Source organism: Anthonomus grandis, chromosome 8 (genome assembly GCF_022605725.1).
Source record: "Anthonomus grandis grandis chromosome 8, icAntGran1.3, whole genome shotgun sequence".
Lineage (NCBI taxonomy): Eukaryota > Metazoa > Arthropoda > Insecta > Coleoptera > Curculionidae > Anthonomus > Anthonomus grandis.
In genome coordinates this window covers 19,342,141-19,359,250 of record NC_065553.1, presented here as the reverse complement: position 1 = coordinate 19,359,250, position 17,110 = coordinate 19,342,141, and the positions used below count along the sequence as shown (strand labels likewise).

General features: G+C 32.7%; 2 protein-coding genes across 4 annotated transcripts in view; one reads left to right on the top strand and one right to left on the bottom strand.

Annotated features, from left to right (window-relative positions):
• The window catches only part of LOC126739990 (autophagy-related protein 13 homolog), a 66,066-nt gene extending 56,191 nt beyond the window's left edge, over positions 1 to 9,875 (bottom strand). The window contains exons 1-3 of one of the 2 annotated variants that reach the window (XM_050445834.1): positions 9,414 to 9,875; positions 9,052 to 9,340; positions 2,663 to 2,900 (exon numbers count right to left, since the gene is read on the bottom strand). In XM_050445834.1, the coding sequence (XP_050301791.1) occupies positions 2,663 to 2,900; positions 9,052 to 9,340; positions 9,414 to 9,575 (689 nt within the window). In that variant the 5' untranslated portion in view covers positions 9,576 to 9,875. The remainder of the gene's footprint in view (positions 1 to 2,662; positions 2,901 to 9,051; positions 9,341 to 9,413) is intronic. The other variant, XM_050445832.1, reaches the window with a different exon arrangement.
• A 6,419-nt stretch (positions 9,876 to 16,294) lies between these two features.
• The window catches only part of LOC126739940 (splicing factor 3B subunit 3), a 46,237-nt gene continuing 45,421 nt past the window's right edge, over positions 16,295 to 17,110 (top strand). For both annotated transcript variants that reach the window (XM_050445771.1, XM_050445770.1), the window contains exon 1: positions 16,295 to 16,460. The gene's annotated coding sequence lies outside the window, so the exon portion shown is untranslated. The remainder of the gene's footprint in view (positions 16,461 to 17,110) is intronic.

Below are 17,110 nucleotides of genomic sequence, written 5' to 3'. Positions count from 1 at the left end.
ATCTAAATACTTGCTAGTAATAAATATTCCGCATAAACATGATATTTACATTTAAACTAATAAAGCCATTTCCTCATTCCTCTGAAAAAGTACTTGACGGCATTCCGGAGGCGCAGTCCGAAGGCATCGACCTCTGAAAGCCGCTTATCTATGTGAGTCTATAATTATGAATTATCTGAAACATGGACTTTAAACTGTTCGGGATTTTCTTTAATGCTTTCCTATCGACATTCTTTTGTACCAGCAGGCGTTTTAAAAACATCTAAATTAACCTAGTGCTTGAAAACAAATTATTTAGGGTATCTGCCTAATATCTTAAATAATTTGGCCGTTGTTTGGTAGTGAACTTGTTATTACATAATAGGAAGCCTAGAATTAATAATTTAACAGTATTTAACCAGATACAAAAGATTTGAGATTGACTTTTGTCACTTTCTGTTTTAATTTTGCTTTTTTTATCAGGCTCTTTTCCTAAAAACAAGTTAAACATTAATATATAATAAGTGTAAATCCTACATTTAAATGGAACTTTCATATAAGGAACTTTAAAGCAAGAAAAAGCTAAATCAGACATTGTACACATTTTGGGAAGTTTTAGAAAGAACAGGTCTAAATATTTTTCATTGCGTATCCAATACGGTATACATTGTACATTATATGATATGTGTCGATTCTAAAAATTCATACTTAATGTAAGAGGCATATATTGTAATGCTAGTATTTCCATCTTTATGGGCAAAAATAAGTCAAACATACATTTATTAAAGTTAGCCATTTACTGTTAAATCCTTGTTTTATATAGTCGGTCATGTTTGGACCCATCAAGGTTATGTTTCCTTGCAAATTATATTCAATGTTGCCTTGGTTTTAAAAAAGACAACAGGATAAAGGTCAATTACTTAAAAAACAAAATAAACAGGCGCCAAAAAATTTCCACTAAAAGATATAACCGACTTTGTCGTAAACAAAATTATGATTCTCATAGTTATGAATCATACACATTTAGTAGATACCATATTAAACATACTATCACACCAAATTAAAGGCACCCACCTTCGAACCTATGTGGTGAACCAACAATGATTTATGATCAATTGGTAGGCTTTTATCTGCCAATTACTGTTTCAACAGACTGAATCATAACTTTAGAATGTCACACCTACAGGCTACATTTCATGAATAAAATATAGTAAGAGAGAGCTCTCATTTTTAATTTACACCCAACTAACTGCAGGTGGGCACAAAAACTTGTGGGCTTAGAAAGTAGCATGCTGTGGACATTTTTAGAATAATGAGGCATTGTTTTTTTAAATATAAATCAATTAAAAGTATTAAAATCTTGATTGGTATCAAGCAAATACATATCAAAAATTGCCATATGTCAATTTGGAATAAATTTAAAATGTTAATAAACAAGAAATGCACCTATGCCCAACCCTAAATGACTTAAAATTCAAGCAAACCACCATATAAGATGAACTTAAGCAGCATTGCCCATCTATATTTAGATATACCTTATTTCACCATAGTGTATTAAGTAAGGTCATTCTTTTATTGCAGACATTTCAAACAGGTTTGTTTGTTTTTGTGTATTAGAAAGTAGACAGTCTAGGTTTTAGAATGGGATAACATGTGTGTCGGTATTAGATTTAAAAGGCCATTCACTTCACAAGAAATAGTCTTTACTCAAGGGAGATCTGAAACCTTTTTATTTTAATTTTTTTGTCAAAGAAAAAGATATTTTTTACTGAGAGATTACATAAATTATTGACAGATTTATTGGTCAAGTTACCAAACAATATGAGGTGAAAGTGTCATTATGCAATGACTATTTAGTATTTAGAACTTTCCTTGTAAGTAAATAAAATTTATTCAAACTACTAAGCACTATGAGACGAGAGTGTCATTATGCAATGAATAGTTTGTATTTAAAAACTGCCTTATGAGTAAATATAAAAGAACCTTAGAAAATCAAATTGAAGAAAGCATGTCTTAATCATCTATTAAACCCACACTTTATAATCTTTAAAAACATCTATAAATGACTAATTAATAGCAAAATAACCCCTATTTACAAAACTGGTTTGAGGCAAAACATTAAATTTTAAGTAATATTTGACTGTCTTTACTAGATTTTCTAGCCCTATTAATGTTAGTGAGGTTTATTTAAAAATCAACCCTAACAAACTTAATCTTGTTTTGTCAATAAATACATTCAGCTGTAAATAGAAAATCCCAATTGGATACCACATATACATACAGAATGAATTTTCCAGATTGAGAAATCGTGTAATAAGTCCTATCAGTGTTTCTTCTTTTTATGTGAATTGAGTTTAATCTTACTGAAATTGAGTTTAATCTTAACGTAAACTATGGGCATCAACGAAGGAAAATTAAATGTTTTAAATTGACCATCTTCAAAAATACTCCATTGGGATCTTTAAAGACTCTTGAACCACTAATCTTAATAGATATAATTTTATACATTACAAGTATAAGGTTTCCCCCAAATAGTCCAAAAAAGCATTTATAGGACACATTCAACAAAAACAATTAAATTAAAACCAACTCAACTGAGACAAACTAGAACAGTGATAAATTCCATGTTATTTGAAAAAGGCTATTTTAAAACCTGTGCCAAACTGTGAACTTAGTTATTTACCTGTATCTTCTACTCTTAGGACTCAAGTTGGTGTTAAAGTGATCGCTTTTTAACATGATTGAGTTGCTCGCTTGTGTCGGTGATATGGTCATTTTGGTCCTATAGGCACAAGACAGCTGCAGGGTTCCAATGGGCATGCAAATCTGACCCACGCAAATCTGCTTGAAGCCCTCACCGAGACTGTGGTGCAAAGGTTCGTCCATATACATTCTGTAGCACATGACATATGTGTCTGGACCTAGAGAACAGTATAATTTTTCTTTATCTTATTTCTAAGAATAATTAAACAACAGAAAATAGTACAATGCAATATTAGGAATTTATGAACAGTAATTCTTCAGATATTAAAAGGCCACTGATTTATCACAATCTAATATAAAAATTAGGAGTGTTTCATAGACAACTATTACCGTATTTGCGAATTAAAAAAAAACTTCATAATTGTGGAATTAAAATGGGAGAAAAAATTATTGTACTACTCCAAGCAATTGAGCTAAAGATTTTTTTATTACATTCCAAACAGATAAACCATGAATTATTTCATGGTTTTATTATTTATTATATTTTATTTATTATTTTATTTATACCCATATTTTAAAACATTTCAAAAGTAGCATTTCATCAAAAAATGTGTCCACAATAAAACCAAGTAATTAACCTGGACTTCTAAATACTGACTGTGATAGGGATTCTTTTTTATAGATAAATACACAGAAGATGAAGCTCACTCATATTCTATAAATAACATTGAAAATAAGCATGCGAAGTTTCAGTAGTTTTATTTTAAATATAGTCTCTAAAAAATAAAATGGACGAGCTTCATCTTTTACTTGATTCATGTGATTTTCCTGATATTGTATTACTAACTGAGCACTGGTTAAAGCCTAACGAATGTTTCTTAATATCTGATTATATTCCTATATCAATTTTTTGTCGGCAACACTCCATACATGGAGGAACAGCTATTTTAATTAAACAAACAATTAAAGCTTTTTTTTGTAAAATTAATAAGTATGATAGCTTTCTGTTGGAGAAGGTTTTTGAATTATCCCTTTGTTTTCGTAAGCGATTTAATTTATATGTTCTTTGTGTTTATAGACCACCCACATGAGATATTGGTATGTTCCTGGACAAACTTGATTCTCTATTATCCCAATTGTCTCTACACTCCATAGTTATATTGGCTGGTGACTTTAATATTAACTTCACTGATGTAAGCTTGCCATCATATCATACATCCCTTTTAAGTATATTGGAATCTTATGACTTGAAGATGCATGTTCTTTCACCCACATCTATAACATCCTCATCTGCAACTACTATTAATTATTTGTGTACAAATTTAAATGATGTGTCATGTAGAGTACTCTCATCTGGTATTTCTGACCATGAAGCCATTCTTGCTAGGATTCCATGCAACACTGTATTTCCTTCATCTCATTATATAGGAAGAATTTTCAGCAGAGCAAATTTTAATGCTTTTTCTTCTACTACAGCTTTGGTTAATTGGAATGCAGTTGAAATGGCTCCTGACCTATTTACTTTATTATTTCATGTGCTATGTGACAAGATCAATCAGTGTTTTCCTAAAAACAGGCTTAAAATGAAAAATAAAAAAACCATGGGTCACAGCAGGCCTTAGAACTTCAGCTAAAAACCTCCGTTTTTTGGCTAAGTTGTGCAAGTATACAACTAATGCAAACATTATTCTTTATCATCAGAAATATTGTACTCTATACAGAAAGACGATAAAAGCAGCAAAGGTTAAATATTATAGTGACCTCTTGAATATGTCCTCAAATAGGCAGAGAGAATGTTGGTCAATTATAAATGACTTCAGGCATTATCACAAGAAAGTTTCAGAACCAGAAGTAAGACCAAATAGTTTAAATGATTATTACTGTAATATTCCTCATTTATTGCTCAAGGATGTAAATACTAATATTGATCCTTTGCATTATATTCAACAAGTGTCAATTCAAAATTCTTTTTTCTTTTATCCTGTTAGCCTTACTGACGTTAAAGATGCAATTAAAAGCTTAAAAAACCTCAGGACGCTGTGTTCGGCTTTTTGGAGAGTGTCTATGTGTCCTTAAATTTTGGAGAGTCCGCGGCGGCAGTGTTTTGCGATTTATCCTAGGCATTTGATTGTGTAGATCATGGAATACTACTGTCTAAGCTCAATAATTATGGCTTTAGAGGTGTGGCATTGCAATGGCTGGAGTAAATAGCCTATCTGTCTAATCGTACCCAAAGAGTTACAGTATCTGGATGTTTATCCGATTCCAGATCCCTTAAAACTGGAGTACCTCAGGGTTCAGTATTAGGACTACTATTATTTTTGCTCTATGTAAATGATTTGAGTTCATTAAAACTCCAGGGCAAAGTGGTTCAGTTTGCTGATGATACCTCCATTTTATGGAATCATAGAGATTCTGATAATGTTAGAGCCCAGGTTTTTAAGGATCTTAAGATTTTATCGGAGTGGTGTGCTGCAAACAGGCTTGTATTTAATGTGGGCAAAACCTTTATTATGGGATTTAAGTGTGACGTTCAGGGCCTTATGTTTAGTGAAAACTCCCCCTTGTAAAACAAAGAAAGCTGTAAGTTCCTTAATATTACCATTGATGGTCGCCTTTGCTTCAAAGATCATATCCTAAATCTTGCATCAAAATTATCCTCTGGATGCTTTGCAGTAAGAATGGCGGGGCATGAGCTGGGAGGGGTAGTTGCACGTTCAGTGTACTTTTCTCTTATTGAGTCCCATCTTCGTTAAGGCTTGCCTTTTAGGGGTTTAAGCAACAAGGGATTATTAAACATAATTTTTGTGATTCAAAAAAAGGCAGTTAGATACCTATGTTCCGCTGGGTTAAGAGATTCTTGTAAACCTCTCTTTATATCTCAAAAAATCCTAACTCTTTTTATCTTAGAAACAGCTACTCTTATTCATAAATGTCCTAAACCTCCCTCTAACACTGGTCATATGACTCGCCAGGTTAACGATTTTCCCTTACCAATCCCTACATCCTCCCTCACCAAGAACTCACTTATATACCTTAACAAAAAAATTTACAACCATGTTCCTCTATGTATCAGACAAATTTTAGAAGTTAAGAAATTCAAAAAGGAATTAAAATCACTTTTATTATCCAGGGCATATTATAGCCTTGACGATTTTCTTAATGACACCTTTTAACCTGTGCTCTGACATCATTTTAGTGTTTTAGTTTTGTTTCCTATTAAATAATTTAATTTACTTCCTCTAAATTCTGTTTTATTGACAGCTTTACTTATTTTATAATGAAATTTATCAAAAAGATGCTTTTTTTTTCTCAATCTGTTTTGTTATGATTAATTTTGGTAATGTGTGTAATTTTTATGGTAAAGTGTTTTAGATGTTATGTTTGTTTGAAATTTGAAATTAAAAGTGAATTTGGAATTTTTTAGTTTTTAGGATGCTTGTACACAAGATTCTGTTGTCTTACGTAATATAGCACATTTTCTTTCTTACTTTCTTCCTTTCCAAGCAATTGAGCTAAAGATTTTTTTATTACATTCCAAACAGATAAACCATGAATTATTTCTCTTTTATTTTAGTAAGAAATTCACCTACATATCAATTCAAGATTATTTTGTTAATTTAATAAATACAGCCCTTAATTTTTCTCAATAATTCCAAGCAATTGAATAACCACAAATTCATTATTTTCTTAGTTTAGGCAGTTAAACCATTTCCAGCACAAGAAACAGGAAATTTGAGAAATTAGTAACAATTCTGGAAATAGGTGAGGAAAATTCTAAATGAACAACTTTTGATATGTGTTTACAAAGCTCTTGTGGAATTTTTACAGTGATATGATTACTTAATACAATAGGATGAAGAAGTTCTTATGCAAATGCATTAAAATTTTAAAAAAATAATTTTCAAAAGTACATTCTTAAAATCATTTTTAGAAAAGATAAAATGTTTCCTACATGACATTTTTACATTGAAGATGTACTTACAATTTGATCTTTGCATGTTTTAAGTTAAGTTTTTAACACAAGGGTGTTCTGTTGATCATGTTACAAACTTCTAGGTACAGTGGTGGCCAAAAGTATGGAAACTTTAAACTTTTTCAAAAAATGCAGAAAATATTGCAATGCAAAAACTTTCAAAAATGTAAATAAACAGCTTATCAGCAAATAAAGAAATTCCAATGGAGATAAAGCAAAAGAATGTTGTTTATTAGTTTTGATGAAAGAGGAGTTATTTCTCTGTGGCCAAATGTATGGAAACCTTTAATGAAATCATAAAAATTGTTTACTACAAGCTGTTTAACAATTTTGTTTGAGTGAAGACAGGCATCATGTCTAAGTGTAAATACTTATCTAGTGATTTAAAAAGTAAAATAGTTGAACTATACCAGAAGGGTTATAAACAAATTGAAATAAGTAAAAATTTAAACATTTTAAAAGACACTGTTTCAAAAATAATTAAAAAATTTGAAGAGAGTAGAAATGTTTCGGTAGCCCACAAGCAAGGAAGACCAAGAAAGTTGTCCAAAAGGGCTATGAAGGTAATGAAAAGAATATCAATGAATGACCCAAAGAAAACTTCTATAGATATTTCTGGAGAAATGAGTGAAATGGGGATTTCTGTGTCTGCTTGCATGGTGAGAAGAAGGCTAAATGAAGTGGGGCTTTTTGGAAGAGTTGCTGTAACGGAACCACTAATATCAAAGAAAAATAGAAAGGATCACTTGAAATTTGCACGAGATCATCTTACCTGGTCTCACCAAAATTGGAATACCGTATTTTTTAGTGACCAAAGTAAGTTTCAATTAATTGGGAGTGATGGGAGATGTTATGTCCGGGGACCAAAAGGTACAAGGTACGGCCACAAATACCACATGCCTAAGGTAAAACATGGTGGTGGAAGCGTAATGGTGTGGGATTGTTTCTCCCGATCAGGTGTTGGCCCCCTGGTTAAAATTGATGGAATAATGGACCGTTTTCTATACAAAGACATATTGGAGAACAATATGTTGCCTTATGCTGAGGAGGAAATGCCATTGAGATTGTTATTTCAGCAAGACAATGACCCTAAACACAAGTCCCAATTTGTGAAAAACTGGTTAAATGAACAGAGCATTGCTTTAATGAATTGGCCTTTACAGTCCCCAGATCTGAATCCCATAGAGAATTTATGGGATCATTTGGACAGGAAGATTTGAAACCATTCGATTTTAAACAAGACTCAATTGTGGGAAATACTGCAAACTGAGTGGGCTGCCATTTTCAGTGAAGACTGTGCAAGACTTGTCGATTCTATGCCACAAAGATGTAGAGAATCAATCAATATATGATTTATTGTCATAAAAGTAAATTTGTTGACAAAGCTGTAAAAAAGAAAAACATATACACAAACATGTAAAAAGGTTATATAGCAGAAGTAATAAATTTGGAGGGATATGCCACAAAATATTAGCAGATTTTGATTTAGATGTAATTTATATAAATAACTTTCTTCAGTTTCCAAACTTTTGGCCAAGAAAATATTAACTTTATTTCATTTTCTTTTTATAATATGTTTAATTTCAAATTAATATGTTAAGTTAGGTAATATAATATATATACTTTATCCCAATATGATGAGTAACTTTATTATAGTCCCTGGTTTCTTAAAAAAAATACAAATTAAAAAAGTTTCCATACTTTTGGCCACCACTGTAGATAGAAAACATTAAAAAAAAGAAAAGTTCATATAAAAATGAGTCTGGAAATGCTTCCTCAGGGAGTTAGAGCTCTTTGAATATAACCTTTAAAAACTAGTTTTCATTTTATAGCTTCATAACTACTTTATGTATGTTTATTCTTTTGAACCTACTAAAAGAAAAATATTTAAATCAAGGGTGTGGAAATCAGGGGGATATTTGGTAAATTTAACCCCATTTCCCTAAGACTTCAGTTTCTGGTATCAGATTGCTAAATATCACAATTCTTGTAAAAATTGATTAAAAGTAAATTAAGATACAGCACTAATAACAATACCCCCCTTGGCTCACACACCCCTGGTTAAAATAATTTTTTTTTTAATAAGTTAAAAAGCATAAGCATACTTTATGTCTCAAAATTGGTTGCGGTAGCAGTAGTATTTCTGAAGCTATAAAATGAAAAGTTTTCGGACCCATATTCATATAAAGTTTTCTTTTTTTTTTTATCTTCTATCTACCCTAGAAGTTTGTAACATGATCAATGGATGAATCAAGGGATGCATAAATAAATAGTAGGTATAACAGTAAACTTGGGTAATAATAATAATTTTGGAAACTAAGAATAATCTTTATCAGAGCCTTTACTTTAGCCTCATATATAAATATTAGTACTGAATTAAATAAACTAAGTACCTTGTCTTCTTGACAGTTTATATGCTGGTGTGACCCTTGTAACTGATACAAGTGATTTTAACAGTATCCCCATTCTATTGTAGATAGTTTGTCCATTGGTAGCTCCTGGGTCGCACTGCTCTTGTAAAATCTTGGCACACCAAGTTTCCAAGACCATATTATCACCTTCGGCTGTTCTAAGTGAGATTTCAATACAGAAGGGAAATTTTTTCGTTAGCAGCAGTTCACTGTTTAGAACTTTTTTGGCTTCAATTACCACCTCGGGAAGGTCACTTATGTTGAGATTGAACTAAAATATTAAGGAATTTAGAGCTGTCTCACCTAAGACTTTAGAATGATTAAAATAGATGCAATTGACTTACCCAATCTGGTCCATTGGAATGGGGTTTGCAAGGTGTAGAGACCTTCTCCCCCAAACGACTTTGCACAATAACTTCTGTGGCTTTTAAAGCCAAAAACTTTGAGAATCTGTCCAATTCCTTTTTGTCATTTTTCGAAAGTCTCATCTTGAAGTCCCTTTTCATTTAGGCCTTAGGTTTGTTCAGAAGAATATGTCAACACTAAACCTGACCTTGCACAAATCACCAAAAGGACAGTTCACTCCCAAATCAAAACCCTTTGCATTTTTTTTAACAATTAAAGACGAATCAGTTTTGCATTATTAAAATTCCTGTTAATTCGCAAAACCAGAACACTGTACGATAAAAATACAACGTCTATGGAAATTCGATTTCGATATTAGAAAATCCAAACAATCGATAAAAACATGATACTATTAGGATACGCACCACTCACGAATCACGATCCGCTAAACTCCAACGAAAAATGTCGGAAAATGACAGGGGGTCATTCTTCTTCTTTTCTTCTCTCTTAGAAATTATTGACGTTGCCAAAGAGAGAGACAGAGCCATATGTTGTAGTCTAAAGCTTCGGTTTCCTACGAAGCGGTACCGCAAAAGAGCGGCCGTAATTTGACGGCACGCTTCGCAGCGAAAAAGCGTGTATGTACTTGCAAATCGAAGTGTGTTCCTCCAGAGCGTTCGGCACAAAAAAAACGGCACCGTAATCTAGTTATTAATTCTTAATTTAGTTATTAGTTATTAATTCTTAATAATCTATTAATTATTAGTCTAGTTATTAATATATTATCTATGACCGTAATTTCGGAAGCGGCCGCTCTGTACGTTGGGATAGTGCAAGCACGATTTTTGATGGTAGTCTACACAGAACACAAATATATAGGTAGTCTATATAAACGTTTTCGGGTGAACTGTGGTCTTGTGTAGTTAGTGTAGTGATTGTTCGTTTAAATAATATCTAATAATTAGAAATGGCTGAAGAAAATAGTTGGTCTAGTAGCGAACAAGATGAAATTTTAATTGATTTTGTTCGAACTCATGAATCACTTTTTAAGGCAGGAAATTGGGATAATACTTCGTAAAAGAGGTGAGTATTATTTATTAATAATATAATTATTATATACATATACATACATATATATCTAAGGTTTCAATATTCTCTAAAGTAACGATTTTGCCATTCAATGGCGCCAAGTCCATTGAAATAATTCTTGAATTTATCACGAATTTCAAGTGATGTCTATCGGGCACGTGCATTATTTTTCGCTAGATTAATCAGATTTTGTGTTGGTAGAGGCATAACATCATCTACTGTAGCTTGATTAGGAGCAGGTATTTTTGCTTCACGCAATATATTGTGCAATATACAGGCAAGGGCGTCGCCAACCGGTAAGCTAGGGAGGGGCAGCATGAAAGAACTAAAGACAAAAAACAAAAATTTTAATTAAAAAAGAATAAAAACCGAACAAAATATTTACGTGAAAATCAATTGAAACATAATCTTCTAGGGTTCTTTGCAAATTCGTTAGTCACTTTGTTAACAAAATCGTCCAAGTTTTTAAAAATGTGTTGCCTGTGTACACTCATCATAGCAAGGCCACTGAGTCGAGTTTCAGACATAGTGCTCCTCAACCAGGTTTTGATTCTCCTAAGGCTACTAAATGACCTTTCAACTGTTCAAGTCGTACAAGGTAATGCAACAAGGATCTGTAAAGCCTTCTTAATTTCAGGAAAGAAATCATCAGTTTCCTTGAGGATGTCCACAACACTCATTTTGACCGATTCTGGTTTTTCCTCCCATATTTTTTTCCAAAGCTCTATCTCATTTTGGATATTTGTAACACCGTAAAAATTTTTAAATTCCTCGCAAGCCTCTTCAAGTTCTTTCAAAGAAATGTTTTTCATTTGCGCAGGATGTAGTTTTGACAAAGTAATTGATGGTCTATTTTCTTCAGAAAACCTTATTTCTAGGGAATTTATAATTGAGTCCAAATAAGGAATTGTTATGGACCTGCGCCAAAATTCTGAGGGGCTTTTTGATGGGTGGTTGCTACGGTGTTGTTGTCTTTCAGCAGTACGCGGTATTGATTTCAGATCCAATCCAATTTTTTCCGCAATAACAGAAGCATCTTTGAAAATTTCTTCTGTCATTTTTTCGGGATTCTCACGGTCGTTTTTGATCAGTTTTAAAATACGACCAACATGCTGTCTGAACTGCACCCAAGGAGACTGATTGGAGCACGTTTACTGTTGGTTCTAAAAGAGCGGAATATTTGGCTATCAATCCAAGGCTAAAAATAAACGAAACTTTGGAAGCTGCAGCATAGAGCTGATATGTATGTTTCCTTGTCGCAATATTGTCATCTCGAGACAGGGTTTCTAGTGCCTCCATTATATCACAAAAGTTCTCTTTAAAAACTCTGATGCTCTTGTATTTCTCGCTCCACCTTGTTTCGCACAGCTTGGGAATATTGGGTATTAATTTTCTTCTTAGAACCGATTCACGAAAAAATGTAATTATATCTTTGATGGCCCCAACTGTATTTTGGATCTCCGGCAGAGCATTCAGATCATTGATTACCAGGTTGAGTTTATGTGAAGAGCAATGAAAAAATAGTGCTTTCTTGTATTTTTTACGCAAAATAGCCTGAACGCCACCTTCTTTTCCAGACATCGTGGAACAACCATCGAATCCCAAACCAACGCATTTACCTGGATCGAGATCCTCTTTCGTCAGGAATTCGTTTATTGCCGTGGCAATCGATTTAGCGTCCAAGGCTGTAAGCTCAGCAAATCCGAGGAATACTTCTTCAATGTTGCTGGTTTCCTCATCAAAATCTCTTATGCCAACTGAGAGCTGTTCCTTTCCAGAGATATCCGCTGTTTCGTCTGCTAAAATGCTATATGCTTGCGATATCTTCACATTTTTTATGCAATCGGCCTTAATAACATCTCCACAAATACTAATAATCTCATTCTGGATGTCAACCGATCGATAACTTGCATTTTTCTTTCCATGCTCAAGATGGTTTTTTAAAATAGTGTCTCCTGCGTCAATTCGCATGTTATACAGCCCTTCCAGAATTCCATCACTATAGCTTGCCCCTGTTAATGCTAGGTCGTGGAATCCGCAAAACGCAATGCAAGAAATAATCGATCTTATAATTTTCCTGTTTTTTTCAATACTTTCCTGAGAGTATTTGTTAATTTGCACATCTCCTGGCACATTATCAAGAAAAGATTTAGCTGCTTCCAATGCCGTCTTATGAAAGTGAGTATCTGCGTGTTTTCTGCAGTATTCATGAACATCTTTGAACTTACAAAACGGCCTTATAATGAACGAACCTAAAACACCTCTAACGGAGCTCAGATTGGGTGGAAATAGTGTACAGAATTTACAGAAGGCTCCTTTTTGTTGGCGGGAGTATGCTAACCAGGAATTATTGAATTTTCTTTTCAGATACTGGGCGTCTTTAGCAAAGTCGTACGTTTTCCGTAGTATCCGTAGGTTCTTGGCTCAAAGTGAGCGTAATCGTTTCAATTCGCTTTTCACTTGCGAGCGCTTCGAGCCCCCGAAATGTAAATATGTATAGGTATAGTAAAGCCTTATCTTAGATTGAAGTTACCTAATATTCTAATTATTAAGTGAAATTAGAAACTAATAAGTGATAAGTTACGAAATATACGTTTTCAAAAGTAAAGTTTCAATTAGCCGGATGATTGGTTTAGCGTTAACCTCTAGAGGCCTAGAGGAGCAGCTGCCTCCCCCTGCCCCTCTCTGGCGACGCCCTTGTATACAGGCACACACAATTAACATATCTGTTGTTTCGGGAGGTACAGCGAAAATATGCACATAGTATATTCCGAAAGCATTTTCAGTTGTACGCCTCACCCTGTAATGCAGAATGTGTGCAGAATATTCCAATAATAAAATTAGACATAAGAGAAAAGAATCAAGCAGTCAGAATTTAACAAGTTTGTCAAAATCTGTTAACTTGTTTTTAAATGGCGAGCTGTCAAATATTGGCCAAAAAAGTAGGTGCGTCGATTTTTATGACGAGCAGTTTAGTATATTAATCTACGAGATGAGAAAATGTTTGATTATTGTCGAGAGATTGTGTAATCTTAAAAATGATAAAATTTTCCAAGAAGTGCTATTTACAATCCTATTTTCAACCATGATTATTTCTATCAGATGGTCAATGGAGCAAATACTGACAAAATATTTAATTTAGTACCCGTTGTGGAGAAGTGACATGGTATGGTATATGGTAACGGGAAACTGTACTGGAAGTAAAATGCAACAAATTGGAGATTCTGGAACTGTTTCTGCGAGGGAAGGAGAATACAGTAAAGTCAAGTCTAAATTTTGCAGAAAATTTCTTTTATTAAAGGCCTTTAATAAAAAAAAATCTTGAAAATTTAGACTTGGGTGAGTAACTTTAGGGTGAGGTTGTTCAGTCGGTTTACAATGACTTTTCCAAGGCGTTTGACATAGTGAGTCATGCTCATTTGGTTGAAAAAACTCTCTGCATGGTGGAAAACAGATTGTAAAAATACAAAAATTCTTTACTTTCATTTTGCACCTTTACTTTTCATTATTCTTATTAATGATGTACTGTATTATTTAGTCTGTCAAATTGTGCTGTATGCAGATGATTTTAAAATATTTGAAGAACTTTACAGTGAATACTGTCTCAAGATATTAAAAAATTTACGTGCATTCAATTTAGTAAAAAAACCTATTGTGAATCTAAATAATTAAATTAGAGTGTACGTGGATAGTATGCTTGATCTTGATTTTATATTGGACTCCAGAATATTATTTGTGGATTATATTAGTCACTGTCGCAATAAAGACTTTAATAATCTATTGGCTATATATATCTATATATATCTATGGCGCGAATAATAATTGGCGATGGTTTAAGTGAAAAAAAATGAGATTTGGCTAAATTTATATAATCCGAAAGTGACGATAGAAATAATTATGTACTTACCGAGATACAGGGCTTCAAAACTTTTTAAAATTCTTAAATATAAATAGTTAATATTTTTATTAAATAATTTTTTTTAATATTTGATATCTAAAAAGTTTAATATCTTATAAATGGACCCAAACCAAAAATTTTAATAAGTTGCGTCAATGCCGAAATTTGAAAATATCTCGAAAACGATCATATGTAGCTGGTTTAAAATTGGGTTGGGTTGGTACCTTTAAAAAAGACGTAGGAACGATAACAACTCATTAAAAATATCAAAAAATTACTGCTAAAAAAGTTAGACCCAATTAAAAAGAAGAATATAGCGTATGTACCGCCCTCTAAGTCTTACATGAAAATTTAGTCCAAATTATGATTTCTCACCTCAAAAAACCGCTAATAATTGTCAAATTTTGGGTAAAAATTAAATTTTGTGTTAATTTTATGTTAAAAATTCAAAAATAGAATTTCATTTTCAACTCCCTGTATCTCGGTAAGTATCGACTTTTGGATTATAAACTTAGCGAAGCCAAATCGATTTTTTTTAACTAGAAGAATCTCCCGAAACTCTATATGTCGCATTTATTACAAACCATCCTGTATACATAAATAGTTACTTACCAGCTAACTTTTGGTATTTATTATTGTTTTTAAAACAAACTGGCACAAAAACTGAATTTTTTTCCAAATAACACAAAAAAATACAGATATATGTAGGTAACATATATCGAAAGCTGATTGCTGCACGTGGTTTTTCTATTATTATTATGATTGGAGACAACTGTAGGTGGAACTGTAGCATAAAAAGTCGTAACTGTTTTGCGCCAATGCAGTTGCGGTTTTTTGAACTAATAATCCGCGTTACGTCTTTCTAAGCTACAAACATCTAATATTTATTTGCGTTAACTGTAAAGTAAAAAGGTAAAAGTTTTAGATACGGGAATGTAAGCAACATTTGCTAGTTAGGGTTGTTTAAGTTATGAAATCGGAAAATTACGTCATTTTGTAGTAATCGTATGTACATTTAAGCAAACTTGCGACGCAGATACGCGTTTTTAAGATACATCAATTGATTCCTCATGCCTCAAATACCCATATTATAGTTTTAACCAAATTTAAAAAAAAATGCAGATACGGCTTCCTTTCTTACGACGGCAGTATGAAGACTGTATATATTTTCTTAGTAAGATCATCCCACTCAATGAGTTTAGTTGTCTTGTGTAGTCCCCATATTAATTCCTTTTATATGGGTTACAAGCTCATTGTTCCCATAGATGTGCTTGATAGAAATCTTTAATATTCTGAGTGCTAAACATAAACTTATGAGCAGGTTTTAGCTTATAAACTTCTTAACAATCAAACTTATTCACCAGAATTGTTGGCTTCAGTAAGCATAAATGTGCCTGTCAGAGCACTTAGAATAGTGAACACATTTAACCGAGAATCTCATCGTAGAACACTATATGGTCATCATAATGCAATTTTATTTTGGCGGCTAATTAAATGAAAGTAGATATTTTCAATACTAGTGTCAACCAAATAAAACGCAAACTGTGATTTATATACTTACTTGGTATATTTAATTTTTTTTGTAGTGTACTTTTTATCATGCAATATTCAGTTTTATATATATCTGTGCTTTCTATTGTTTATCTAGTTTGCCTACTATATGTCAATCTGACCCCTAGTTGAGGACAAAAAAAAATAAACATTTTTTGTGGTTGTACAGTTTAAGGAAATTTCGTAATGCGCACTGTGCTCTTGAAAAAATAAATAAATGAATAAAAAATGTCCTACATATAAACAGTTGGGTTGTCAAAAATCCCAAGGTGGTTAAATTCGGACCGCACTTTTCAAACAGCGTATTGTCATTTGTCATATTACAGGCGTGACATGTGACAATTGTGACATTCCATTTTCTGGAAAGGCACGCTACTACGACAAAGTTAAGCATTTCAACCAGAAAAATTGTGATTTTTGAAGATATTTCCACCCAAAAGAGACGTTTTCCTATAGTTTTAGGCGTTTTGATATTAATTTTGTGAAGAATAATAACGTGTTCGTCGAGGTAAGTTATCAAAATCTCCACATAATAAAGCCAAGGCCATTTTTTGTTGAGGGGCCTTACGATAACCGTAGGGACTGCTACGATCGTAGAAGCTGCAGTTCTCGTTTAGCGCATCATCAATAAACAACAAAAATACAATTTGGATAAGACGACTTTGGCTTGGACTGTTCATTTTATGTGTTTTCAGATATCTATAACCTTTTGCATAAAAAAGCAACTAGAAACCATTCCTTACTTTTGCTTTTTACAATATAAAAGTACTATCTAGAGATAAGTAACTCTAAGTATATTGTATGATTGAAATATTTGAATGGAACAAATATCTATTGTAAAATGAACATTAATCTTGTCCAGACTATTGTGTTCAAGAAAATGTTTTTTATTTTACTGGTAGAGAGCTTTTGCCCTCTAGTGGGACATCTCCAGTGCTAACATCATCATGTTTTTATACCAAGCCTAAAGACATAACTGGGTATCTAGAGCCAAGACATAAAAGAACATTGGGTAAAGGTCTAGTTTAGGACCTTTTCTAAAAATCACACCTAAAGTTCTAGGCTAAAGCTTAAAATGTGTGTGATTTTTACCAGAAACAATATTCCAATGGTGGAGTAGTGAATTTTCAAGCAGGTTCTTATTCCAAAAAATAAATT